The 25,046-nt window shown below is 62.6% G+C and overlaps 10 protein-coding genes across 10 annotated transcripts; 3 read left to right on the top strand and 7 right to left on the bottom strand.

Moving 5' to 3' along the window:
• Nucleotides 1–513: 513 nt before the first annotated feature.
• On the top strand, nucleotides 514–2,884 carry COLE_07202 (uncharacterized protein; the record flags this gene model as incomplete). The annotated part of the gene is made up of 2 exons (XM_018424889.1): nucleotides 514–2,740; nucleotides 2,826–2,884. 2 exons carry the CDS (start codon nucleotides 514–516, stop codon nucleotides 2,882–2,884), a joined length of 2,286 nt encoding a protein of 761 aa, XP_018275777.1.
• Nucleotides 2,885–3,902: 1,018 nt separating this feature from the next.
• Nucleotides 3,903–6,231, bottom strand: COLE_07201 (uncharacterized protein; the record flags this gene model as incomplete). Its single annotated transcript, XM_018424363.2, has 3 exons — nucleotides 3,903–5,396; nucleotides 5,505–5,777; nucleotides 5,809–6,231. 3 exons carry the CDS (start codon nucleotides 6,229–6,231, stop codon nucleotides 3,903–3,905), a joined length of 2,190 nt encoding a protein of 729 aa, XP_018275778.1.
• Nucleotides 6,232–8,196: 1,965 nt separating this feature from the next.
• On the bottom strand, nucleotides 8,197–8,955 carry COLE_07200 (uncharacterized protein; the record flags this gene model as incomplete). The annotated part of the gene is made up of 1 exon (XM_065626530.1): nucleotides 8,197–8,955. One exon carries the CDS (start codon nucleotides 8,953–8,955, stop codon nucleotides 8,197–8,199), a length of 759 nt encoding a protein of 252 aa, XP_065482224.1.
• Nucleotides 8,956–10,742: 1,787 nt separating this feature from the next.
• On the bottom strand, nucleotides 10,743–12,731 carry COLE_07199 (uncharacterized protein; the record flags this gene model as incomplete). Its single annotated transcript, XM_065626529.1, has 3 exons — nucleotides 10,743–11,859; nucleotides 11,906–12,286; nucleotides 12,412–12,731. The coding sequence occupies 3 exons, from the start codon at nucleotides 12,729–12,731 to the stop codon at nucleotides 10,743–10,745; spliced, it is 1,818 nt and encodes a 605-aa protein (XP_065482223.1).
• Nucleotides 12,732–13,368: 637 nt separating this feature from the next.
• COLE_07198 (uncharacterized protein) lies at nucleotides 13,369–14,016 on the bottom strand (the record flags this gene model as incomplete). Its single annotated transcript, XM_018425441.1, has 1 exon — nucleotides 13,369–14,016. One exon carries the CDS (start codon nucleotides 14,014–14,016, stop codon nucleotides 13,369–13,371), a length of 648 nt encoding a protein of 215 aa, XP_018277962.1.
• Nucleotides 14,017–14,647: 631 nt separating this feature from the next.
• Nucleotides 14,648–15,993, top strand: COLE_07197 (uncharacterized protein; the record flags this gene model as incomplete). Its single annotated transcript, XM_018423498.2, has 4 exons — nucleotides 14,648–14,911; nucleotides 14,966–15,175; nucleotides 15,272–15,882; nucleotides 15,963–15,993. The coding sequence occupies 4 exons, from the start codon at nucleotides 14,648–14,650 to the stop codon at nucleotides 15,991–15,993; spliced, it is 1,116 nt and encodes a 371-aa protein (XP_018277963.1).
• Nucleotides 15,994–16,069: 76 nt separating this feature from the next.
• Nucleotides 16,070–16,948, bottom strand: COLE_07196 (uncharacterized protein; the record flags this gene model as incomplete). Its single annotated transcript, XM_065626528.1, has 1 exon — nucleotides 16,070–16,948. One exon carries the CDS (start codon nucleotides 16,946–16,948, stop codon nucleotides 16,070–16,072), a length of 879 nt encoding a protein of 292 aa, XP_065482222.1.
• A 163-nt stretch (nucleotides 16,949–17,111) lies between these two features.
• On the top strand, nucleotides 17,112–18,782 carry COLE_07195 (uncharacterized protein; the record flags this gene model as incomplete). The annotated part of the gene is made up of 3 exons (XM_018425796.2): nucleotides 17,112–17,292; nucleotides 17,429–18,380; nucleotides 18,455–18,782. 3 exons carry the CDS (start codon nucleotides 17,112–17,114, stop codon nucleotides 18,780–18,782), a joined length of 1,461 nt encoding a protein of 486 aa, XP_018277965.1.
• An 88-nt stretch (nucleotides 18,783–18,870) lies between these two features.
• COLE_07194 (uncharacterized protein) lies at nucleotides 18,871–22,333 on the bottom strand (the record flags this gene model as incomplete). Its single annotated transcript, XM_018420883.2, has 4 exons — nucleotides 18,871–19,587; nucleotides 19,622–19,996; nucleotides 20,031–22,082; nucleotides 22,301–22,333. The coding sequence occupies 4 exons, from the start codon at nucleotides 22,331–22,333 to the stop codon at nucleotides 18,871–18,873; spliced, it is 3,177 nt and encodes a 1,058-aa protein (XP_018277966.1).
• A 622-nt stretch (nucleotides 22,334–22,955) lies between these two features.
• On the bottom strand, nucleotides 22,956–24,674 carry COLE_07193 (uncharacterized protein; the record flags this gene model as incomplete). The annotated part of the gene is made up of 1 exon (XM_065626527.1): nucleotides 22,956–24,674. The coding sequence occupies one exon, from the start codon at nucleotides 24,672–24,674 to the stop codon at nucleotides 22,956–22,958; it is 1,719 nt and encodes a 572-aa protein (XP_065482221.1).
• Between the last annotated feature and the right edge of the window lie 372 nt (nucleotides 24,675–25,046).

The raw sequence follows: 25,046 nt of genomic DNA, 5'->3' as shown, positions 1-25,046 counted from the left end.
AACAACACCGTCGGCGCCCAGCACTGCTCCTTCTACATTGCGCACTCCTCAAACAGTCTCTGGGTACGTAGACAAGAACCAGTTTCCTCCCCTCAAAAGCAGCTCCCCTGCTCAGCCGCGCCCAGGGAGGCGCGCCGGCGCGTTACCTTGAAACCTAGCGGCGCCCCCCGCCCCACCCGCCTCCCGTGTACACTGCACCCACCACCACCCATTCATCATTCCCTTAGCAGCTCGTCAACACGGCAAAGGACGATACAGCACTGCTCGCGCTAGATGTATCGGCTGATCGTCGCTCGCATCCCATCGTTCGTCTCGCATCCCCGGAAACACTGGCCTCTCTCCCCTCTACTTTGCTTCTGCATGTCGCAACTGCCCCGCTGACACTGCAGCGATCATCTCCACACACCGACTTGGTAGTCCTCGACTCCTGACGGCCCGTGTGCTGTAGCTTTGTCAGAAAGCTGGCTAATTCTCGATACATCTCAACATCATCCACTCTCTCCTTCAAACACAATGGCTGCAGTCGACTCCCCACGCTCGCCACCAGCGCTTGGCCCAGCCTTCAAGCAAGGATCGCTCAGACTCGACTTTGACCTACGCCCAACAACGACGGTCAACATTCTTGAGACCTACTCACCATTCCCCTCCTTTGGAAACACTCGCGATCCATTCAATCTAGACACTTTTCTCCTTCACCCTTCCGAGGTCCCATGGGAGTTTCTGAACAACTCGCCGTTTCCCGGCGAGGCACTGCTTGTGACGGGTAAGGAAAAGCCTACAAAGTCGGATGCGCCCAACAGCCGCGTGTCGATGCTTCGACGTCCCTCGCCACTCGCGTCCAACCCACCATTGAGCGCAAAGGTTGAGGACGACAACGACGAAGAAGATGTAGAGGAGCCGTCGGAAGCAACGACTCCCGGGCCCTCGCCTCCCCGACGACCTAGGTCCGCAGCAGCAGTGGGCGGTAAGGCGCTGCGTGCTCTGATGAGCGGCAATAGGAAGAGCAGCAATCCTCTCCTCACGCCCGACTCGGACACGCCGGATACAGTACCCACAACACCCGAGGAGCCACCGTTTGAGACCCCGCAGCTTCAACCACCAGACAGGCGGTCAATGTACAGCCTGTCAGGTAGCTCGTCCGAGGACTCGTGCGACGGCATTCAGACACCCACACATTCCAACTCCTCGCCCACAGACGTAACTGCGCGCCTTGCCGCTGCTCTCCAAGAGGACCAACAACGCCTCGAGGACCAGCAGCAGCAGCAGCAGCAGCAGCGCAAGAACAACCGTGCGAGCTGGCGCGACTGGCTGGGTGGCCGTCGCACCTCCTTCCTCGGCCATCGTGGCGAGTCTGGCTCAACCCTGCTCGAGTCTCCCCGTGCCAGTGTCGTCGACCTCATTCCAGAGGAAGACAGCATCATGGCGCCTGCCATCCCCGACAGCGATCTCGCACGCTCAGCACAGCAACTACGGCGCCTCTCACTTATCAAGCTCGGCTCGCTGCGTCTTCCTTCGCCCCACCCCTTGGCACCTGTTCTTGAACGACAGTCGGCCAACCTTCCTAACGAAGTAGCGTTCGCAATTCCAACTAGCAGACGGGTTTACCCCCAGTCGGTGAACGTTGTTTCGCGATCCGATCCCCTTCCGGCGCAGCCCGGTTTACGTGTCGCGCTCGGCTTGCGTGACATCATCCAGCGGATCGACGCTGGCGAGCGCCCTACCGAGCTTCTTAACGTGCAACGAAGGACACCTCCCCGTGCAACTCGTGCCCGAGGCGTGCGCGACTTTGTCTCCCGTCAGCCGTTTGAGGAGCGTAATGTCGTGTACTACCCGGACGACTGGGTCGAGGAGGTGTCTATGGCGCGCCCCGGCTATGGCGTATGGGACCTCGAGTTTAGCGACTACATTCTCGCCATGGCTGAAACAGAGGAGAGACCGCCCCGTAACTACTCCCTGCGCCCCAAGTCACCACAGACACCACAGTCACGCTCATCGCTCTCGGCCGCGCCAGTGGTCAAGGTGACGAAGGCTGAGGGCGCGAGGCAGGCACTCAAGCCACTGCTGGAGGCTCCAGTGCTAGCCGTGGCAACTATGAGGTCCGCTCCACCAGGACCAGCCGCCGCAACTTCTATGCCCCCACCTCCGTTGTCGATCAGCAAAGCTCGCCCCAGACCCTCCACTTGGGATGACAGCTCGGACGACGAGGGCCTCTCAGATTCTGCCGTCACCAAGGCTCAGGCGCCAGTTCGACCACCGACCATGCGCAACCAGACAGCCCCCGCGGCCGTCACCGGCACTGCTCGCATTCGCCAGTCTCGTGTGATCGACGCCGGTACCGCTCTGGAGATGGTGACAGCGAGCCGCGACCGCCGCCACGAGGCCAATATGAATCATGTCCAGCGTAAGGCTGTGACAGACCAGCGCCGCGTGAGCACAATGATCGTCGAGGAGCAAGAAAAGAGGCGGACGCAGTACGCCAAGTCAGTCCACGAGATGAGACGCCCGCAGCCGTCAAAGCGTGTGTCATCGATGACCCTCTCTGCCGACGCACATGCTGCTACCCTCAATCGCCGTGCATCTAGCCAGACGCTCGCTGCCACAGCGCAGGCCCAGGCTCAGACCCGCAAGTCTATTGCGCCCTTGAATAGCAAACAGCGGTCTCCTCCCGGCACGCCTAGCAAGAGCCGCCCGGCTGCCTCCCTCCCTTCATCGCCTCGTCTCCAGGCAGGCGACCGCCGCCGTGCGGTGTCGCACTACGAGCCGCCCCTCGATCGCCGCCAATCTGTCATGAACATGAACATGTATGGCGGCATGGCAACATTAAGCCCCATGGCTCCCGTGCACACGGGCATCCCTCCTATGGCACCGATGCACACCGGCATGAGCCCGATCGCACCAATGAATACTGGCATGATGCCGCCTTTGCTCCACCACCGGGCGTCAATGATGTTCCCCGTGCAGCCCATGGCGCCCTTGCCGCACCCTTATGCGCCGCAGTACACACCGCAGTTTGCGCATGGCAATGCCCCTCACATGTTTCTCCAGCCGCCGCCGCCCAACACGGGTCGCCGACGCGAGCGCCCTGTGGCGTGAATCGTCACCCGTCCACCAGCACAATCTAACTCTGCTCTATTTTGTCTTCATCGCATGGTGCCTGTTGCCCACACCGCACACGTCCCCCCCCCAACGGGCACCCCAGTACCCTGCTCGCGCATACCGCAGACCGGACACTTCGTACATTAGCATGACCAACTCCTACGACTTCCACGAACATTGTACCTTCCGCCCTTCGTAGACTAGCATTGGCCGGGCGCCTGCTGTATGCACTTGTCACTATACTGTATAGCGTGAGTGGCAAGCCAGGAAAGTACGAAGGGCGAGCTGGGGGCGGCTGGGACGGTTCACCGGAAGAAGGTGGAGAGTCGCGAGATTTCTCGGAAGACGAGACAGACGATAAGGTCGTAGAGGATGAGGTGGATGAGCCGTGACTACACGGGCGGGACGGCGCAGGGACGAGGTCGTCAATCGGCACCGAGACAAGTACTTCGGGGGTGATGTTGGCCGCGTCCAACAAGAGCGCGGACATAGGCGTCTCAACAGCTCAGGCAGGAATGTCGGCCTCAACCTCGCCCGAGGGCTCGTCGACTTTGGCATCCCCGACCTCTGAAAACTCCTCCCACTGCCACCTCGACTTGGACTTGGACTTACTGTCCTCCTCGTCGAGGTTGAAGACGGGACACAAGTGGGCATTGGACGGCGGATCGACGGGCTCGTTACGGTGGTTGAGCCAGACGACCTCGTCCTCCGCATCCTCGTCGGCATCTGAATCGTACAGCGTCACCCGTGTGCCATCAGCACACCCAGTTGCGCGCATGAACCCATGAATCAATGCATCCACTCGACTACCACGTAAATGCTTCTTCGTAATACTCGAGCCTGCCCGCATCCGTCGTGAGCGCGCCATACGCGTCCGCGACGGCGCGGCGCAAGTCGTCCATCATCTGTCCGGGGCCGCACGCGAGGATCGCGAGGCGGCCGGTATCGGCGCGCAGCGCCTCGACCTGTGCGCCGACGAGTTCGCGGATCGGCGGGCGCCCGCGCGTCAGCACGACTTCGCGCCGGCGCGCCCCCGCGCTGTGCGGGTCGACGGCGGCATACCCCGTGTCGAGGGGGACGTCGAGGGCGTCGAGCAGCGCGCGCGCGGCCACCGGCTCCTCCTGCGTGAGGTAGATGTCGAGGGAGGCGTGGCGTGTGCGCGCGGGCGCGAGCTCGTGCGCGAGCACGTCGGCCGCGTATGCCGCGTTGCGGACTGTCCAGACTATGCTGATGCGCTTCTTGGCGCTGTTTTCGCGCGAGAGGGCAAAGACGTACGGCAGGATCGCAGCGATCCCGCTGCCCCCCGCCAGGAGGAGGACGTGCTCGAACGGCTCGAGGTCGCACCGGTGCCCGTAGGGCCCTTCGAGGAGGACGCGGAGGCGCGCGGGCGGGAGAGAGGAGGTGCCGGGCGCCGCGAGGAGCGGCGCCGCTTCCGAGTCGGCGGCGAGCGTCGCCACGGCTTCCAGACGCCGCCGCAGGCGCCGCGTCCAGCCCTCCATCGGCGCGATGAGGAAATGGAGCGTCGTGCCGCCCCCAGGCGCCTTCTCCCAGCTCGCGAGCGTGAAGGGGTGGTTCTCCCACGGCGACAAGCTACGCGGCGAGTACAGGAAGTAGTAGTCGCCGGGGGCGGGGTTGATTGGCACGCTGGTGTCGACGCGCACGCGCATCAGGCCGGGGTTCGTGGCGGTGATGGCGCCGACGGCGTTGCGCTGCCCGAGCGTCTTGAAGGACAGCACGGCGACGCGCACAACGCGCAGCAAGCGGTCAAACGCCCAGATGCCCATGCACAGCCACACCCACGGGTCGTACCCGAACATCTCGGTGTGGAGGTACAGCAGGGCGAGGGTGGCGACGCTCAACCCGATGTGGAGGACCAGGAAGAGCTCGTACGCGTACTGCCGCAGCGGCAGGACCGAGAGGGGGATGAGCAGGCCCATGGCGGCCATGGCGCACACGCCGCTCCACCAGTAGCGCTCGGGCATGAAGGCCCAGAAGGCGCCCCATCGCAGCCAGATGTATGCGCACGAGTGCACGAAGGCTTGCACGACGGCGACGCGCGCCGTCCACCGGTGGAACAGGTTGAGGCTTTGGAAGCTCCATCCCGTCAGCCAGATGACGACGTCGTTGCGCCCCGCGAGCAGCCACAGCAGCACCATGTTGTAGAAGCTCATAATGCCCGTCCGGTCGCCGAGGTAGCGCGCAAGCTGGATCGACTCGGCGCCGGGCCAGAACATGTTGTTCGCAAACGTCTCGTACCCGTAGCAGCCCATGCCGACGTTGAGCGCGACGTAGATGAAGATCTGATGTGAGTAAGTCGGTGCGGGAGGGAATGCTCAAGCATGGCGGGCGTTGAAGTCGCAAGGCCAGACCAGTACAGCGGGTGACGCCCGTCAGCCCCTCGCACTCACCATGATCGCCTGCAGACGCGTCGGGATCGAGAGAATGCCCCATGGCTGCACGTGGCTATAGCCCATCATGGCTGGAGTCCCAATATGGCGGCGGTACCAAGTGTACGCGCGCGGCCATGGCGCGAGGACATTGCCTGTCCATGTAACAGCGCCACGCTTGGCAGCATGTGCAAGCAGACGGTTGCCTAGACCGACGAGCGTCATGCCCGCCAACAGTGCATACATGCACATGCCAAAGGCGTTGTGGAGGCGCATCTGGCGCGCAAACGCCGCCTGGGATTAGCGGCGCAACAAAACAACGCACATCAGTGTGGTACCCGTCGTCAAAGTTCTGCTGCGCGATAAGGATGGTGGACGGCACGACGGCGCCGCGGTCGGCGAGGCAGTCGACGACGCGCGGGGCGGCGGGCACACGCGCAAGCACGTCTTCGAAGCGCGGGATGGGCGTGCCGGGTGCACCGAGGTCGCGGAACGCGCCGAAGCGCTCCCAGCCCCACTCGATTTGCAGGGGCGTGCAGTAGGCGTCCATGCACGCTACGAGCGAGGTCATGTAGGACGGGCTCGCGATTTTGGCGCCCCATGTGGCGGGGCCGGGGATGTCTGCGAAGCGCACGAAGTTGAGCGGCAGCTGGCAGGCGGAGAAGCAGGCGCCGTGCTCCCCGACAAGGGTGGCGGCGGCGGGCGCCGCGAGGAGGGCCGCGGAGGCCAGAGCGAGGAGAGGCGGCATGGCGCGGGGACGCGGGCGCGAGGAGCGTGAGGAGGGGGAGGGAGAGGGGGAGGGGGAGTTAGAAAGCGGCGCCGCGCGCGCCGAGCGAGGGCTCATCGTGTCATGGAGTGAGGAGATGTCAAGAAGTGGGAAAAAGCGCAAAGATGCAAAGGTCTCATACAGATCACGCCGAGTGACCGGTGCGTGTTGGGTGGTTTTTATCAGATAGCCCTCGATCGGCCGAAGCCAAGCCGCCCCACATTCGCCCAGGCATCGGCCAATCATTAATCACCGTCCTCTGCCGAGCTGCTGCCAGGTGGTCATCAACTCGTACAGTAGTAATGCATGTAAAAGACGGGGGAGGGGGGCGAACATGAGGCAGGTCATTGCATGAGGCAAATTAGTGCTCTTAAATTCCGCACACAATGCACTTGGTCAAACATGATGTCTCGGCAGTGTGGCGCACGAGAATATATGCTCTGTATGCTCATAGCATCGGCCGCGCCACAGCTTCAAAGTCGGACGAGACACCCGAAGAGTTTGGCTCCGCACCCACCTCGCCGAGGCGAGAATTGTGTCTTTTGTGACCCTGCGTGCTCTGTGCAGCACATTCCGCGGCACACTGTCCCGCTCTTTCGCGCTCCGACATGGCCCCTCCCGTTGCCCAGTCCAACGCCTCGCCGCCGCCGCCGCTAACAAGTACTTCCGACCACTCGTGTTTTTACTAGAGCCCACCTGTACACGCCTATAGAAAATGTATAGGCACCAGCCTCTGGCGCACGCCAATCCCCTGGTGGCGTGCCTATTCCCACGCGCCCATCACGTCACGTCGATTCAGTTCACTTCCTCAACATCTTCATCACCTTCATCACTCTCAATTCAACATGAACACCTCGTACACGTCTATGGCGCTCGTGACGCCGTCGATCGCGAGCACGGCATCATATGAGGACGGCACCGAGTCTCCTGCATCGTCCTTGGTGGCGGCGCCGCCGCCGCCGTCGGGGGCGTCGAGGGCGTCGGTGGCGACTGATGATATCATAGCCGAGCCCAACGACGAGCTCGACTACACGTTCATCCTGCGCAACCTGCACTCTGAGCTCCTCTCTCATCCCTCGACGTCTCAGCTAGCTGCGGAGGTCTCAGAACTCGATCTACTCATTCCACCACCACTACCCAGATACGCCGTCCGCCCTCACATCACCATTTCAGACGACGACGACGACGACGCCGACGACAGCGACAATGACAACATCTGGCTATCTCGCGAGAGCCAGCCTACACCACCCACACGAACTGTCGATATCCCTCCCTGCACTGCTCCCTCTCTCGACGCTCTCTGCACGATATTCAGTCCTATAGCCCTCGCACAGGGCTTTTGGCTTGTTCGCGGCAACAGACTGAAGCTAGCCCCACCTCATGACGACGTCGCTGGCGCGCAAGGAGCTATCGTGGAGAAGCGATACCTGGACTGCGGGATGGCTCGCCGACGGCCCAAAGTTCAGGAGCCCTTCCGCAAACGCCGCTACGCTTCTAGGAAGACAAACTGCAAGTTCAAGATGATGATAGCTATCCTGCGCAACGGTATCGCCGTCTGGCCAGGCTGGACGCTAGATCAACGCGCCGCAGGGTGGCATCAGCACAACCACGGGCTTCTTGAGGCCTCGGAGATGGTCCAGGCGCGCCGCTACGACGCCGAGCAAGTTGCGGCCGCCGAAAGCATGCTGCAGGCTGGTCTGCCTGCACGACGTATCGTTCCACGCCTCAATCGTGACTTCCCCGACACTGTACGGCTATCCCGCAAAGATATCTACAATGCCGCTTACCGACTGCATACCCGAGCCCGCCTCGGTGGTACTGAGACCGAGGCCCTCCTGCGCAACCTGGACGCTACAGGCGAGCTATACCGCGGTACAAGAGACCCAGATACGAGCGTGTGAGAGCCCACCACTCATCCTAGCTGACTTGCAGGCTTACCTCGATTGTCTACACTACCCGAAGAGCCCGAGCTCTGCTGCTACGGTGGCCTACAGTGCTCCTCGTCGATTGCACGAACGGCACCAACAAGTACGATATGCCGCTCCTGCATATCGTAGGCGTGACTGCTTGCAACAACACGTTCACCGCTGGTATAGCGCTCCTCAAAGGAGAACGATACGCCCACCTGCGCAGAGCCCTCCAGGACTTCGTGGAGCTCGTGCAAGCGCCGCAGCCTGCGGTGTTCTTGACCGATCGCGATAGCCGCCTACGCCGAGCCTGCAAGACGGTGTGGCCCAGCGCGAAGAACGTCCTCTGCCTGTGGCACATCGAGCAGAATATCAAGGTAGCAGCGGCGCCACCTCTGCGGCGTATCTTCGGATCCCACAAGCTGAACGACACGTCGAGCGTGTTCCATACGCGGCCCGAATGGGAAGAGCACCTCGACAGCGTTCTACAGGGCTGGCGCATGATCGTGCGCTCGAGGAGCGAGGAGGAACTGGCAGAGCAGCGTGCTATCTGGGTGGAGACGTTCTCGCAGGGCCGATACGCCGACGAGGACGGCGCGACACTCCTCGGAGATGCTCTGCGCATCGGGGAAGCCGCGCTAGACGCCGACGCCGAGGAATTCGTCCATTTCCACGTAGATGGGCATCGCCATCTCGGACAGCGCAACAACAGCCGTCTCGAAGGGATGCACGGCGTCCTGAAGAAGCACCTCGGCGACTCGCCGTGGCGGCGCGATCTCCTGGCAACCATGGATCGCATACGTGACTTCTTCACCTCTCAATGGGCCAGCGTTACCCATACGATGCAGGCGGAGATGCGTACCCACGTTCAAGACGGTCGCAGTCTGTTCTCCAACGTCAGAAACGTCGTATCGCGTCGTGCGATGGAGCTCGTCTTCCCTCAGCTCGCGATCGCATTCAAGAGGAGCCTATGGGCCGCTGGCCAACGGGTAGATCGCAATGGCGAGCTGCTCGAGGAGCCTAGAGCGTGCACCGGCACCTTCCGCAAGGCCTACGATCTTCCATGCGCTCATGAGATCGAGAAGAGGCTCAGCGGGCTCGATGCGCGCCTCAGGAAGGCTGATTTTGGCCGAATGTGGCGCCTGGTATCCCTCGATAGCCTCAACACCCTCGTACGAGACGTCGAAGGCAAATACTTTGCGCATACACCCACGGGGATCGTCAACTACGTCGTTGACGTGCTGTCCAGCGACGAGGAAGCGTTGAGCGACGAGGAAGCCAGCTCCGCAGTCATTCGGACCGAGATTATCGATACGACGTTGCCCGAGGATGAGGAAACGCAGAGGACGTTGAACCTGCTAGTCCGACCGCCGAGAGGCGCAGTCCGAAGCCGAGGGCGAGGCCGTGGCGGCTCTACCGCGTATGCCCGCTTCAATGGGCCCCGAGCGCCGAGCGGACGAGGCCTGATAGCCTCGGAGATCGTGGTGGGACCGACGAGGGAGCAACATCGGCGGTGTCGCTACTGCTTCAGACGGCACGACGTCGGCTTTGACTGTCCTGCATCGCAGATGTCTCGAGCAGCGCCAACTGACGAAAGACCGACGCCGAGACCGACGCCGAGACCGCGCCAACGGAGCGCGCGGCACCGAGGGCCTCAGGTCGATGAGGACGACTGGCCGAGCGACGTGAGCGACTCATATCTAACAGGAACTGTCCCGAACGGTTTTTGCGGCTTTTGCGGGAAGCACGGGGAACGCCTGCACTCTAGAATGCCGTGCAAGAAGCTACGACGTTGGCGCGAGCAACGCGAGCGAGAAATCGCGGCAGAAGAGGATGACGCCGACGCCGCATCGCCGACGCCGACGCCGACGCCGACGCCGACACCGACTGCGCCCCCTGCGCCCCCAGCAGTCCGTTCTACCTCTACATCAACTGCAACGACGTTTACGCTGGCAGACACCTTCAGGATGACTTCAGACGCAGCTCGTCAACAGGTCATGGAGCATAACGCCCGATTCTTTGGTACGGCGCCGCTGCCGCCGCAGCCGCCGCTGCCGCCGCCGATTGATCTACACACTTCCTCGGCGTCTAGAACGTTCTATACGCAGTCTACGCAAGCGTCAGACTTCTTTGCGAGCCAAATGTATCACTACCCACGGTATGGGACGTATGGCGCCTTGTAGACGTCATTCTGAAATCAATATCTATCCTGTATCGACATCTACATGCATGTATCTGATATCTACTGATAGCCACAGGCTGTGGCTACAGTGTCTGAAGGGCTCCATGCATGTTCCGTCGTCGGCGTCGTGGAAATGGGCGTTCAAGCCACCATAGACGGCGCGGCGTCTCCTTGCATTAGGCTCGTATGTATCACGAATAGGCGTCTGAATAGGAAAGCGTGCCTACTATACTAGGCGTGTACAGGTGGGCTCTAGTAAAAACACGAGTGGTCGGAAGTACTAGTTGCCGCCGCTGCCGCCGCTTGCCTCGCCTCGCCCAGCCACAAACACAAACTATACTATGCATGTGTGGTCTCTGTTGTATGTTGTCTATGTCTGCTGTCCGTCCGTCCGGCCGCTGCATCTACACGCTCGATGGATGATGGTACGGCGCAAACTCGCGTGCACCCTGCTGCACGCTCATCCGCTGCTCGTCCGATAGGTCCACCTCATCGCGCTCGGCCAGAACCCGCCACTGGATCCACGCGTCATTCTTAGGATGGCTAGGACGCGTGATGGACGCCCCCGTCTTGACGCGGCCGAGGGCCGGCTTCTCCCCTCCCGCAACGTACAGGTCACCGCTCTTCCCAGCGGCCTCTTCTTCCTCGAGCTCGGCGCGGCGCTCCTCTGTGAGCCGCTTCATTGTGCGCTCAGCATCCGCTGCGTACTTGCTGCGCGCACGGATGGCGGCGCCGTACTTGTAGAAGATAAGGGGGAAGGGGACACACGCGAAAGCCAGGAAGCCCGGGATGGCTGCCGCCCAGTGCACACCAAGACGCTCGTACATCTTGGGAGTGAAGAGGGGAAATGCAGCGCCAAAGAGCGAGCGCAACACCGAGTTGGCAGCTAGCACACTCGCCGCATATATGGTGTAGCTGTCGACGAGGTAACCCATTGTCGAGAGGAAGATGAGAACCATGCCAAAGCCAAAGGGGATCCCGAAGAGAATTGAGGCGATCCAATGCACGTTGGGCCCGCACGTCGCCGCAAAGCCCGCGAGACCAACCACGCAGATGACACCAGCCATGAACGCGGGCTGAAGGCGCTCCTCAGGCGGCGGGGTGCCCTTCTGCTGGCTGGCCTTGACGTAAGCCTTGTTCACCATGAGAAGAACAACGGTGATGGCGATGACGACGCCGCCGGCAATGCCGAGGAAAGCAAGGCCCTGTTCGCCACTCGACCAGCCGCGCATTTGCTGGAAGATGATCGGATACGCCGCAAAGTTGAGGTAGAGCGTGCCATAGATGATGCTGATGTAGATCGACAGGATCAGCACCACTGGCTCGAGCAGGAAGCGCCATGGGCGTAGCAAAGCAGCACGGAAGAGAGGGATGACCTCGAGCGGCTTTTGCGCATCACCGCGGTAGCGGTACACCTTGCCCGTGGCCTTGGAGAGGCGCTCGGCTCGCTGGCGAAGCAAAGTCGGGGCATAGGTCTCGGGTGTGAAGAGGACGAGGACGACGAACACCACTCCGCAGAGGCTATCATCAGTAACGCCCAAAGCTAACACGGAGGGGGGGGACTCACATGGCAAGGAAGCCCATCACCCACTTCCACCCCGCAGCGTCACCAATGTAGCCGCCTGAGATTGGGCCAAGGGCAGGACCCAGGAACGGTGCTGCGGAGAAGAGAGCCATACCGATGCCGCGCTGCTCGGCTGTGAGGAGGTCGGACACGGTGCCGCCGGCATTGGTGAGGGGCGACGAGCCAAAGAAGCCCGAGAGCCCGCGGAACACGAGGATAGCGGCGGGGTTGGGTGCGACAATGGTCACGGCTAGCCAGAGGGTGAGGAAGAAGCACGAAACGAGGTAGACGATGCGGCGACCGAAGACCTCGGATGTGGGGGCCCATAGCAGAGGACCGAAGGCGAATCCAAGGACAAAGAGGGCTAGGGTCAGCAAATGCGGCGTGCAGATGTGGCGAGCAGGTGAGTGGCGTGAGATTGGCATGAAATAGCCTGCCCAGAGCACCAGCCCGCACACCTGTCCCGCGGCGTGATTGACCGGCAACACTCACAGACACCGCCGACCCACAGCTCCGAGCTGCCGCCAAACTCAATCATGAGCGACTTGATGCCACCCGCATACCCCGAAGATGCAAGTGTCACCGCCAGAGTCAGAAGCGATGTCAACCCGACCTGAAACCACTTGTAGGAGGCGGGGAAATTCTGTGGATCCTCCGCGTCGTCGCGTAGCCAGTCGACGACGTATGGATCAGACTCGGTGCCTGCGCCCTTGTAGTGGTGGTCGAGGATATCCTCAAACGAGGTGACGTAGCGGCGCCAGGGACGACGAGGGAGCGTGTAGCTCTCGATGGGGAGCTCTGTGGCTAGACGGGTGTGCGCCGTCTCCATTGCGCTAACGCTGGCCGTTGGCGAGCATGTCGGGGAGCTCGACATGGCGGGAGTGGGCGATGGTGAGATGGGGGATGAGAGGACGTGCGGAAGAGTGAATTGCAGAGCAAAGTCGGGCCGCTATAGCCAATGTCGGCCCTCCCCTCGGCCTCGGCGACGGCGTGAACGCGGAGGGAGGTGGGCGCACTTTCGGGTGCCGCAGTTGGCCGCCAAGGTCCTTCAATCACAATGATTTCGCGCGCCCACTGCCCGCAGTGCCTGTGGGCGGATCCCGGTCGGCGCCCGCGATATACTCCCGGTGGGGGCCCAGAATAGCATACCTTGTGCTGAGCGCTCAAGTCATTCCATGCATTTTCATCTTGAGGCCATGCAGAGTCGACGGCGGGCGCCATTGATGCAGTGGAGAGTGCTGTCAATGACGAAATGGCGGACGCGACGAGCTAGCGAGGTAGCCGATCGCCGAGGGGGTCCTAGATCTTGATCTAATCGCGCCTTGGCCGCTGAGCACGTCACCACGTGAAACAGTGCAGGGCCGGCAGCCGCACATCCGCCCAGCTACCGGCCAACAAGCGTGTCCACATGCATCATGCATGCCGTTCGGCGCCCGTCGGCAACCGGTTTGTTCATAACTGCGTCGCTAGCTCCCATCGCGCAGGTTGGTGGGAGCAGCGCCGAGGCGGATGTCTTCAAAGCGCGCCGCACATCCTGGCCCAGTTGGCGACTGGGCAAGGAACCCCACCCGCCACTTGGATTCACTGCCTTGATCGGAGCCGCTGTCGCCGCCGGAAAGGCGGAAGATGCGCACGAAATCCCACCAGCGCCCGTCGCGCGAAGCGTGGAACGCAAACGTGCATACACCAACGCGGCTGAGGCGCAGCCACATGTGTCCTTCCTCGCCTTCAAGAGTGTACGCGTTGGCGTCGTCGCTCGTGCCGCCGTCTGTGACGACACTGACGGGGCCGACAGAACCGGTTGGGGCGCGCTCAAAGCAGAGTTTGCCCCAGTGCTTCTCGTCGCGCCAAACGAGGAGGGCGGGAGCATCGAATGTCGTGCGCGCTCCACTGACGCTCACGCGCGCGCTGAGGCTGAAAGTCTGTGGGGCGGCGAACCCGAGCGGGCACGCGGACAGGACAGGCGGGGCACCGAGGGGGTCCACGACCCAGTCGGTCGAGGCGTAGGCGAGGAGAACGAGGACGCCTGCGTCGGCGTAGGCGCGCCCGGGGCGGAAGCCCCACTCGAGAGGCGGGAGGCCGGGAACGTCTACTGGAGGGGCGGAGGGGGACATGGAGGAGGAGGAGAAGAGAGCATAAGAGAAAGAGAGAGACAGAGAGAAAGAGAGCGAAGGGGCCACGGTGACGTGACCCAGATCGCTGTATATAGCTAATTACCCTGCTTAGCAGATCCCATCATCCTAATTGGGACGCGGAATTGCTTCCGCTGCCCCATGATGCATGGAGCTTGGGTGGCAACTCGCGCTCCACTATCAGTCACAGTCACTCAATCACACATAGCCTCACTTCGACAGCCGCTATCCATCACCACAATCAACTCCTCACATCATGAGGATTCCCCTCATCACCTCCCTCGCGCCCCTCGTCTTCGAGGCCGTGCAGGAGCCCCCCCCGCAGAGCCTAAGCTTCACCCCGCGGCACGCACACGCGCACTCGCTCTCGCGCTCCGCGCCCCTCCTGTTCGCGGACACGCCCGCGTCCGTCCAGTCCGTCGCCTCCCTCGCCAACGACATGGTCGTCCGCACGCGCCGGAGTACAATCCGGCGTCCCTCCTCCCACCCCCCGGAGATCCTCAGCTGGGCGCGCTCGGCGCACGCCCGTGCCGCCGGTGGCAACGCGACCGTCAACGGCTGGGCGGCGCCCAGCATGGAGTGGGAGGGCGGGTGGGAGGACGTCGAGGTCGAGATGCCCGACATCACGGACCGCCAGACTCTGCTTACGCTCGCCAAGATGGCCAGCAACGCGTATTCCCAGCACGACGACTACGGGTGGTACCCGATCAACGGGAGCAACAACGGCACCGAGTTCGGATGGGAGCCGGACGCGGACGGGCTGCGCGGCCACGTCTTTGCTGACGAGACAAACTCTACCGTTGTTATCGCCATCAAAGGCACCAGCGCGGGCGTGCTCGGTAGCGGCGGACCGACTTCAAAGAATGACAAATTCAACGTGAGTGAGAGGTGCTCCTTATCTCCCACTGTACAGGAACGTCGCTGATAGCAGGACAACCTTCTCTTCTCGTGCTGCTGCGCACGCGTCGACTTCTCGTGGTCACCCGTGTGCGATTGCTATGCCGGCGGGTACAAGTGCGAGCAGACGTGCCTCGAGAAGGCTCTCGTCGAGGAGAGCGTGTACGCGACAGTCGGCACCAACCTCTACAACAACGTCACGTACATGTATCCCAACGCGAACATCTGGCTGACTGGGCACTCGGTGAGTACATGTGTGGGACTGCGTGCGACGCGGCGCGCAACGCGTGACCATCACAAGTGACGCGACCACCTTATCGCCACCCAGCACTGACCCCAGCTCGGCGGGTCTCTTGCCGCTCTCATCGGTCTCTCCTTTGGTGCGCCTGCCGTTGGCTTTGAGGCACCCGGCGACCGCCTTCCCGCGCGCCGCCTGCATCTCCCGCAGCCGCCGGCCGTGCCCCCCGAGAAGTCCGGCATCACACACGTGTACCACACAGCCGACCCGATCCCCATGGGCGCGTGCACGGGCGCGTACTCTGGTTGCTATGCGGCAGGGTTCGCGCTTGAGGCCAAGTGCCACACGGGCTTGACAATCTTGTACGACACGGTGACTGTCAAGGGATGGAGCGTGGACGTGCGGACACACCGGATCGGTGAAGTCATCAACAAGGTGCTCGCGGACCCGTGGCCAGTGGGCGACGAGGATGAAGACGACGACGAAGGCCGGGATGGAGGTGAGGGAGGTGGTGGAGGCGGTGGAGGCGGTGGCTGGGACGACGACGATGACGACGATGATATTCCCGACCCCGGCACTGGGTGGGTCAACTGGTTCCCGTGGGGCCGGTGGGGCAAGAAGGACCCCAAGAAGCCCAAGAACCCCGACTGGGAGAAGCATGGCGGCGTGCCCAGGGCCAAGTCCGAGTCGACGTGTGTCGACTGTTACAAGTGGTGAGTGGGGGTGTGGTGTGAGCAACGCATGACCTGCGGCGCCTCTGCACGCGGCAGCCTTGCGCGACACTGACGGACAGGGAGTTTGGCGACAACTGGGACAACAAGTGAACCCGTCCTCAATAACCACCCACGATCATGATCTTACCAAATGTTGTGTTGTGCTGTTGTAGTGTATGCATCGTCTCTATCGGAGTGGTCGGTTACCGCGCGTTGATGTTGGAGCTGGAGTCAGCGAGGTCGTGATGGGGTGTGGGGGTTTGGAGGTGAGGACGAAGTAATCTAGACATGCAGCGGACATGGTGATGGCTTCAGGCTGAGGCGAGGTGCTCAAGGCGTGGCCGACAAACAGGAAGGACACTACACAGCTCCGGGGAGAGCATTGCAGCCGTCGCGAACGCTTTCCGCCGCGCCTGCAGAAGCACTCTCGCCCGTGCTTCCCAAACCCCCTCCCCAACTCTAGTACCCACCGCTGGAGCATAGCAATCTTGTGCACCTCCTCCACACGCTTGAACACATCGCTACTCCCATCAAGGACAGCGAGCACCTCGCGCGCGACGCGGTCGTCGCGCCTGACGCCACCCTTGCGCCCGCGCTCCGCCGCCTTAAGGAGCCACTTGATGCCGGTCCGCGTACGCTGGCGCTCGTTGAGCGCGCGCGGCGTCATGATCGTCTTCGCGCGCTTGCGCATCGACAGCAGCTTGACGGACGGGCTCGCGAGCTCGATCGCGCGGTGCAGCTGCGGGAGCGGCGGGCTGTTCGTCGCCGCCTGCAACATCGCCAGGACGGACGCGGCGTGCCGCTGCGCCTCGGCCTTCTTGCCGTGCCGCATGAGCATGTTCGTGAAGAGGTCGAGGACGGGGTCGGCGCGCAGCGCCATCGCGCCGGGCGCGTAGCCGCGCGCCTCGGACGTCGTGGGGGGCAGGGCGACGGAGAAGGACGAGGGCGGGGAGGACGTGATGCGCGCGAGATCGGCGAAGCTCGGCGCGGGCGAGGAGACGGAGAGCGCGCGCAGACCGACGTCGAGCGCCAGCGGCGTGCGCGCGAGCGGGCGCGCGAGAAGCATGGTTGATATAGTGGTTTGGATATCGGAGATCGGAGACGGAAAGAACAGAGGAAGGAGAAGGCGGAGTGGAAAACAGGTTTCCCACGGTCGTCCCGTAAAAGTTGATGTTGGGTGGCCACTGCGTCAGTGTTTCCTCACTCTACACACCACACTAAAAGCCGCCATGAACAAGAAGCGTGCGGCAGAGGACGAGACTACCCCCTCCAAGGCGGCAGCGCGAGGACAGGAGACTGCGCGCCCCGCGGCAGGCGAGGACGAGATGGGCGAGTTCGAGGACCGGTGGGAGGACGAGATCGAGGAGGAGGTGGTGGACGGCGACGCGATGGACGAGGACGGCGAGGACGGTGAGTGCGGCTGCAGCTGCCAGCGTGCGCCATGATAGCGCCACTTTCGCAAGCTTTGCGAGCTATGCCTTGCAGGGCCTGCGAGCTTGCAGGCTCCGCAGCGAGCCCAAGCTCCACTCCGCCATGCTGACAGCAGAATTCACCCATGCGCCCGAGGACGAGGACGCGCCCGAGCCGAAGAAGCAGACGTACCTCCCCGGCGTCGCAATGAACGCGGACGAGCAGCTTGTGCCCGACAACTCGGTCTACCCGTGCCTGCACGCGGTGCAGTACGCGTGGCCCTGCCTGTCGTTTGACGTGCTGAAGGACGACCTGGGCGTGGACCGGACGGGGTTCCCGCAGACGGCGTGGCTCGTAGCGGGCACGCAAGCGGGCGAGGTGTCGGGGCAAGGGCGGGCGAAGGACGAGGTGGTGGTGATGCGGCTGAGCGGGCTGAGCCGGACACAGCACGACGACGACAGTGACGCGGAAGACGACGACGAAGTCGACGAAGACGCCAAGCTCGACTTCTTGACGCTGCCGCACGTCGGCGCCGTGAACCGTATCCGCGCGGCGCCCGCGACCCCCGGCGCCCTCCCGAACCCGTACCATGTCGCCTCGTTCTCCGAGACGGGCAAAGTCCATATCTGGGACGTCAAGCCGCTCGTCGACACGCTCTCCGGCGCCGGGTCGGGGCGCCCCCGCCAAAAGACTCCCGTGCACACCATCACGGCGCACGGGCGCGCCGAGGGCTACGCCGTCGAGTGGGGCCGCTCGGGCCTCCTCACCGGCGACGTCGACTCCAACATCTTCCTCACGACACACACGCCCACCGGGTGGAGCACGTCGCAGGCGTACACGTCCCACACGTCTTCCGTCGAGGACTTGCAGTGGAGTCCGGCCGAGCCGACCGTCTTCGCTTCCGCGTCCGCGGACAGGACAGTGCGCGTGTGGGACGTGCGCACCAAGTCGCGCAAGTGCGCCGTCAGCGTGCGCGCGCACGACGACGACGTGAACGTCATCTCGTGGAACCGCAACGTCGACTATCTGCTCGTCTCGGGCGGAGACGAGGGCGGCGTCAAGGTCTGGGACCTGCGCATGTTCAAGTCGTGAGTCTAGCCGCACAGCAGCGAGAGTCGAGCGGGAGTGGTCTCTGCCCCACCCATTGCCCTGCTTACACCAGAAAACCCAAGCCCGTCGCGCACTTCGCGTGGCACACAGCGCCGATCACCTCGGTCGAATGGCACCCCTCCGACCCGTCCGTGTTCGCGGCGTCGGGCTCCGACGACCAGGTGACACTCTGGGACCTGTCGGTGGAAGGGGACGACGAGCAGGCGGGCGATGCGCCGGTCGGGCCAGACGGGCGTGTCCTCGACGTCCCCCCGCAGCTGTTGTTCGTGCACCAGGGCCAGAAGGACGTCAAGGAGCTGCACTGGCACCCGCAGGTGCCGGGCATGGTGGTCACGACGGCCGCGGACGGGTTTAATGTGTTCAAGACCATCTCGGTGTAGTTTGTAAAATATGCAGCTGTGCAGCTGGGCGAGGCTGAGTTACTATAGCACTGCATACATGCACAGTCTAGACAGCGTCTACGGGCTTCTACTCGAGCCGCTCGCCGCCGCGCGCACGCTTCATTTGAGTGCTCGGGATCTCGTCGTCCTCGATCGGCTCGTCATCCTCGGCCTCCTCCCCTTCATCCTGGAACTTGGACTTGAGAGTCGTCAACAGACTCTTCTTGACCTCCCGCGCCGTCTGCTCGCCACCCACGTCGGCGTCCGCGGCGATCTTGTCGTCGAGCTCGAGCTTGGTCAGTCCGATGCTGAGGATATCCTCGTCGATCGAGCCGCGCGAGACGAGCTTGATGACCTCGACCTCGCGCTCCTGCCCAATGCGGTACGCGCGATCGGCCGCCTGCCGGTCGTTGTGCGGGTTAAAGTCCTGGTCGAAAATGACGACAACGCTCGCTGCCGTCAAGTTGATGCCCACGCCGCCGGCCTTGGTCGAGAGCAGGAAGACGGTGATGTCCGTGTCGTCGTTGAACTCGTCCACCAAGCCCTGGCGCTCGTCCGTGCGCGTTGCCCCGTCCAGCCGCGTCCATTTAACGCCGATGTGGTCCAGCGCTACTTGTAAGATGTTGAGGATCATCGTGAACTGCGAGAAGAGGAGCATGCGCTTGCCCTCGGCCTTGCACCGCTCGATGTGCGCGACGAGCGCCTGCATCTTGCCGCCCTCGAGGAACACTGATGGGGCGAGAGCGAACTTGGCTAATTCGTCGTGCTCCTTGACAAAGTTGTGAATCTCGGCGTCGGACATGATCTGGGAATCAGCGCACGCAAAGCTTGCAGCTCACCTCGAGGTCCTCGATGACATAATCCAGTCGGGAGTCAGCCCACTGCGGCGTGTTCAAGCACGCCTTGGCGATTGCCTCGACCTTGGCCTTGGTGTACAGCCGCCGGAACAGGAGGGGGTGGTTGGCCGCCTTGCGCAGGTCCATGAGGATATTGGACGATGAGACTGCTACTTTGGCGTCCTTGGCGCTCTTCTTCTTCTTTGTTGCAGCCGCCTTGCCTTCATCGTCCGCCGCAGCGGCCGCCTCCAGCGCGTCCTCGCCCATCTCTGCGATCACCTTGCGCGATCTGCGCATCGTCTCGCGATACAGGCGTGCCTGCGCCGGCGTCATGTCGCACTCCTCGACTGTCTCGATCTTAGGCGGTAGCGTCAGGACCTGGCGTTAGCAAATCCCCTCCTTGCTCACTCACATTCGCTTTGCGCCGCCGCAAGACAAACGGCGAGAGCATGGTGCGCGCCCGCGAGGTGCGGCTTGCCGAGAGCAAGGTGGCCGCACTCGCGCTCTGCACCTTGAAGATTTGGCGAAGATATGGTTCGGCGTCTGCAAACATGTCCGTGTGGATGAACATGAGGAGCGACACAAGCTCTTGCAAGTTGTTCTGCACCGGTGTGCCCGTGAGCAGCAAGCGCCACTTGGGCACGATGCTCAACAAGTCCTTGTAACGCTTGGTGTCGAACGACTTGAGCGCATGTCCCTCGTCGTAGATGCACGTTTCGAACTCGATCTTGCGCTTGAAGAAGCTGAGATCGTCCTTCGCCGCCACCTGCGTGTACGACGCCAGGACGACCTCGAGATCGCCGGCACGGAACTGGCGTTTAAGCTGGTCGCGCAGCTGGGCCCGCTCGGACTGCGAGCCGTAGTATGTCACCACGTCGATTTCGGGTGCGAAGCGCTGGAACTCGCGAGTCCAATTCTCGAGGGTCGAGGCAGGCACATAGATCATATGCGGACCTTTGATACCGTGCTCCTTGAGGTGGGCCAAGAAGGCGATGACCTGGATAGTCTTGCCGAGACCCATCTCGTCTGCGAGGATGCAACCGATCTTGCGCGTGTACAGAAGATTAAGCCAGTTGACGCCGAGCAACTGATAGTCCTTAAGCACGGTGCCTTCCGACAACAGGGCGGGCTGCTGGCGGATGTACGACGCGAGGATCTTCTTCCTCCGCATGTCCGTCTCGGCAAGAAGCAGCTCGGAGACCTTGGCGACGTCGATCTTGGCGTCGTTGAGGCCGTCACTGCGCGGGGTGCCCACGATGCTGTCGCTGGTCGTCGCAGCGCCTTTCCACACCGACAACGTCTGAGCGATATCCTGCGCAATGCTGTCGCATCCGTTGAGGCAGTTGTCGATCTGGACATATCCCTCCATGATCTCCACGTATTGCTCGAAGAGCTTGAAGCTGACACCCCGCGTCTTGCTGAGTTTGGCCTGGACGTCGTCGACATCTTCGTAAGGCCGCAGCTTGATGATCTTCTCAGCTTGTTCTTCTGAACATGCCATGGTTCCAGTGAGCACCTCAGCCTCGGCCGTGTTGAATGCCTTGAGCGCCTCGCCCTCGGCGTCAATTTCGTCTTCCGACTTTCGTCGCTTGCGCCGTCGTGTTCCGTCGTTCCAGGCCTCGCCATCATCCGATGACATGTGGTCGCTCTCTTCGTCGGGGTCTCGCCGCTGTGCCTGGTTTGACTGCTTCTCTCGACGCGCATAAATGGTGCTCTTCTCGTTCTTCCGTGGACGCTTGGCCGGTGATGCCGAGCGGTTCGCCTCTGGCGGGGGAGGAGCCGGCGACGACCGCTGGGAGGAAGGCTTTGTCGGCACTCCGGGCTCAAAGACATACTTCTGGAGGGACGCGGCAAGGTTGGAGGTGCTTGACGATGCAGAGTTCTGTGAGGAGTGCGCGGCATCGGCCTTCACCTTGGCTGCACGGAGCTCTTTCAATAGGGCGTCAGAGTTGGAGCTGCCGTGTCTTTCCAGCGCGCGCCGGTACACCTCGCGCTCTAGTCCGGGAAACTGGACCTTTAGACGCTTGATGGAGACCTCGACTTGGTCGCTGTGGGTCTGTTTAGCGAGGCTGATGAGCTTGTTGGCCTTGACGCCGCCACGAGCTTGGGAGAGCACGGAAGATGGTGAGCCGGCATTCGGCAGAGGCATGGCTGATCCAGTCGCCTTGGTGGGGCTCGCGGAGGGACTATCCTCGTAGCGCTTCTTCAATCGCGACAGGGGCTGTGGCGAATCCGGGCTGTAGTCCGCAGCCGACGGTCGCTTGAAGGCATCCATTACGGCCTGTGGTGAGCCGTCGGGGCGTATGGGGCGTGCGAGATTGGAGGAGGGGATGAGCGTGCCCCTGGCCTTGGGTGGTGGGGCAGTAGGCGAGGACGAGGGGGGCACGAGGATGCGGTCTCGTTCAGGCGTGTCCGGTGGTGCGGGGACCGGAGCGCGCTTATCCTTGAGCTTGGTGAGGAGCGCCTAGGGTTAGTGGGGGTGAGAAAGACGGAGGGAGGATGATGACGGAGGGGGTAGGAGGAAGTGAGATGAGAGCGGGGGCGGAGGAGACAATCGAGAATGTGCAGGTGCGAATCAGAGTGGGTGGAGCAGAACAAGAGTGGGGCGAGTGATGGTGAAGGCGGTGGAGTGGAGAATGATGGCGACAGAGGCGATTGCGTCGGAAGAGCTGCGGAACTCACGCGTCTCTTATCATCAGGTAGGTTGGTCCGCATGTTTAGGGCGATGTCAAGACCAGGCTGGACATGGACGGAAGGGGGGCGGGAGTGGTGGTGGTGGTGGGCGAGGATGCGGTGGGTGACAGTGGATGGGGCTTGTATGCAAGATGGGATAATGCGGGCGATGAGAATGGAGATGAGAAGAGGAGAGGAGAGGAGAAGAGAGGAGAGATGAGATGAGATGAGATGAGATGAGGAGAAGAGATGAAGAGGAAAAGAGAAGAGATGGAGCGGAGCGTCGATGAAAGACTTTGTGTAATAATCAAGTCGCGTCAATCGACGCGTCAAACATTTGTCGTCCTCTGCCCTGTCAGCTGTCAGCCGTCTCGCACCATTGTCCCCCTACCCATCCTCCATCACTACATGCATGCGTTGAGCGCCGAGCCCGCCGAGGAGCTATAATCATGCATGTGATTCCCAGCCGAGTCTGCATACTCGCCATGGGCGTGAACAGCGCTCAGACATCGTGTGACATGTCTGCAATAGCATCGCCCGCCCTCGCCCCGCCTCCGCCTGGCCCACACCCACACCCACACCCACACCCACCCGCAACACGATCACTGGCCACCGCTGCATACGTATACAAGATCCAAGATGCCCTCCTACTCGGGAATGTCAATCACTGCTGGTCAGCCACGCCGCGAGCAAACTCACTATGCCCCATCCGCTCGATCTTTGTACGAAGATACTTTTCGAGTTCTGGCCCCCGCGTCGTCGTCGCGCCCAACAGTCCGACGCCGGCGCGCCGCGCGCGCCACTCGCCGTACTCGCTCTCCTCGTCGTCCAACTGTGGCGCGTGCGCCGCGAGCGCCTCAGCCGCGTGCCCCTGGCACTGCCAGTCGCGGGGGACCATGCCGACGCGCTCGGCAATCCGGATGCCCTCGGACGCGAGGCCCTCGACCTTCTCGGGGTTGTTGGTGAGGAGGCGGACGCCGCCACGGCCGAGCGCTTCGTCGCCCGCCAGCCCGAGGTCGCGCAAAATCTCCGCCGCGACAGAGTACGTGCGCTCGTCGGCGCCGTGCCCCAGCATGAGGTTGGCGGTGACTGTGTCGTGGCCGAGGTCTTGGAGGTTGTATGCGCGGATCTTTTCGAGGAGCCCGATCCCGCGGCCTTCCTGCCGCATGTAGATGACGACGCCGCGGCCGGGGACGACGGGGCAGGACCCGTTCGCCTGCCCTGGCGAGGGCGCGCGCGATGCCTCCGGTGTGGGAAGGTAGTCGGACTTGCCGACGGGCTGGGGCTCGGCGATGCGGCGCATCGCTTCGTCCAACTGCTCGCCGCAGTCGCAGCGCATGCTCCCGATGGTCTCGCCCGTAAAGCACTCCGAGTGGATGCGCACGAGCGGGAGGCAGTCGGCCTCGCACTCGTCGTCGTACTCGCCCGCATCTTCCGCCGCGTACTCTGCCTGGCTCTTTGGCACCGATGCCTGCCCCTCTGATCCGGGCAGGAGGCGGCCGACGTAGGCGCCGCGCACGACGCGCTCCATGTCCGTTTCGCCGTCGCGCCAGCATGCGTCGAGGCTGCGCGATCGGATCTCGCGGCGGCCCTTGGGCGCCGCCCGCCGCGCAGCGGGGTCGAGCTGCACGGGATCCGTCACGATCGCGAGGTGCTCCTTCCCGTCGTGGCTGTTGTGGTAGAGATGGAGAAAAACGTCGCCGTGCGGCGTCGGCACACGAGTCCGCGCCATGCAGCGCACGCTCGCCCGGCCCTGCGGCTTGCTTTGAGGCAAGTTGCGTCCGTGGTAAAAGTTGACATGGGCAGGTGATGCCTGCTGCAACAAGTGGGCAATGGGGGCGGGGTCTGTCGACATCCGCCGTGTCCTGTTCTTCATGGAAACTGGGGCGGGGGCAGCCGCAGCAGCGAGCTGGGCACGCTGGACAGCCTCGGCTTGCAGACGGAGCGAGCGGGGTGCTTGGCGAGACGCGACTGGAGAAGTAGGAGCGGCGCTGGTGGCAGGCAGCCGGTTAGTGCCGGGCCGAGCATTGGGGGTGGAGGGGCGGCTCTGGTCGCAGGATGTGTAAGCGCCAGTATTCATGATAGCACCGTGGGCGACGTGGTGGCGCGTGAGGTCTGCTGCGCTGCCTGCGATGACTGCCTGGAGGAGAAGAGCGTCGAGGGCGTGGTCACGAGAGGAGGGTTTCCTGGTGCCGTTGCCGGCGGCGGCAGTGGATGCCGGGGAGGAGTTACCGGGTGGAGAGTCGGAGGAGATGAGGGACAAAAAGTCGAGGTCTGCCTTTGTGATGTGGTGGGAGGCGGTTGAGGAGCTGGGAGATGGGAGTGGCCGTTGGCGTGCGAGGAGCTGAGGTTGAGGTTGGTGATGGGGGAGGACGACGTCCATTGTCGAGTCCCAGCGATGGGATGGATGGAGAGAGAGAGAGAGAGAGAGTGGTGGTTGGCTGCTGCCTCGAGGGAAATCCCTGGGTGGAGCAAGGAAAAGCGGGGAAAGCCGAGGAACGATTTCCAGCCGCAGCCGAGCGTATTACGGCTGATTACTACTTGTACTGATGAGCACAATTGCTCTCGCGAGCGCAATGTCTGTGATGAGGAGATGCGAATGAGAGATGAGACTGAGGGTGAGAGTGAGAATGTAAAAAGTGAGTAACAGAAATGGATGCATAGCACACACTCGTCTCGTCAGACAAATGTATGTATACCCGTTGCCATGGGTCGCCGCGGCGCTATTCCGCACATGTCCCCCCCACACGCCCTC

The sequence above is a fragment of the Cutaneotrichosporon oleaginosum genome, assembly GCF_008065305.1.
Source record: "Cutaneotrichosporon oleaginosum strain ATCC 20508 chromosome Unknown ATCC20508_contig06, whole genome shotgun sequence".
Taxonomy (NCBI): Eukaryota; Fungi; Basidiomycota; class Tremellomycetes; order Trichosporonales; family Trichosporonaceae; genus Cutaneotrichosporon; species Cutaneotrichosporon oleaginosum.
Note: the sequence above shows the minus strand (reverse complement) of the source record. Positions and strands in the feature narration are given on the sequence as shown.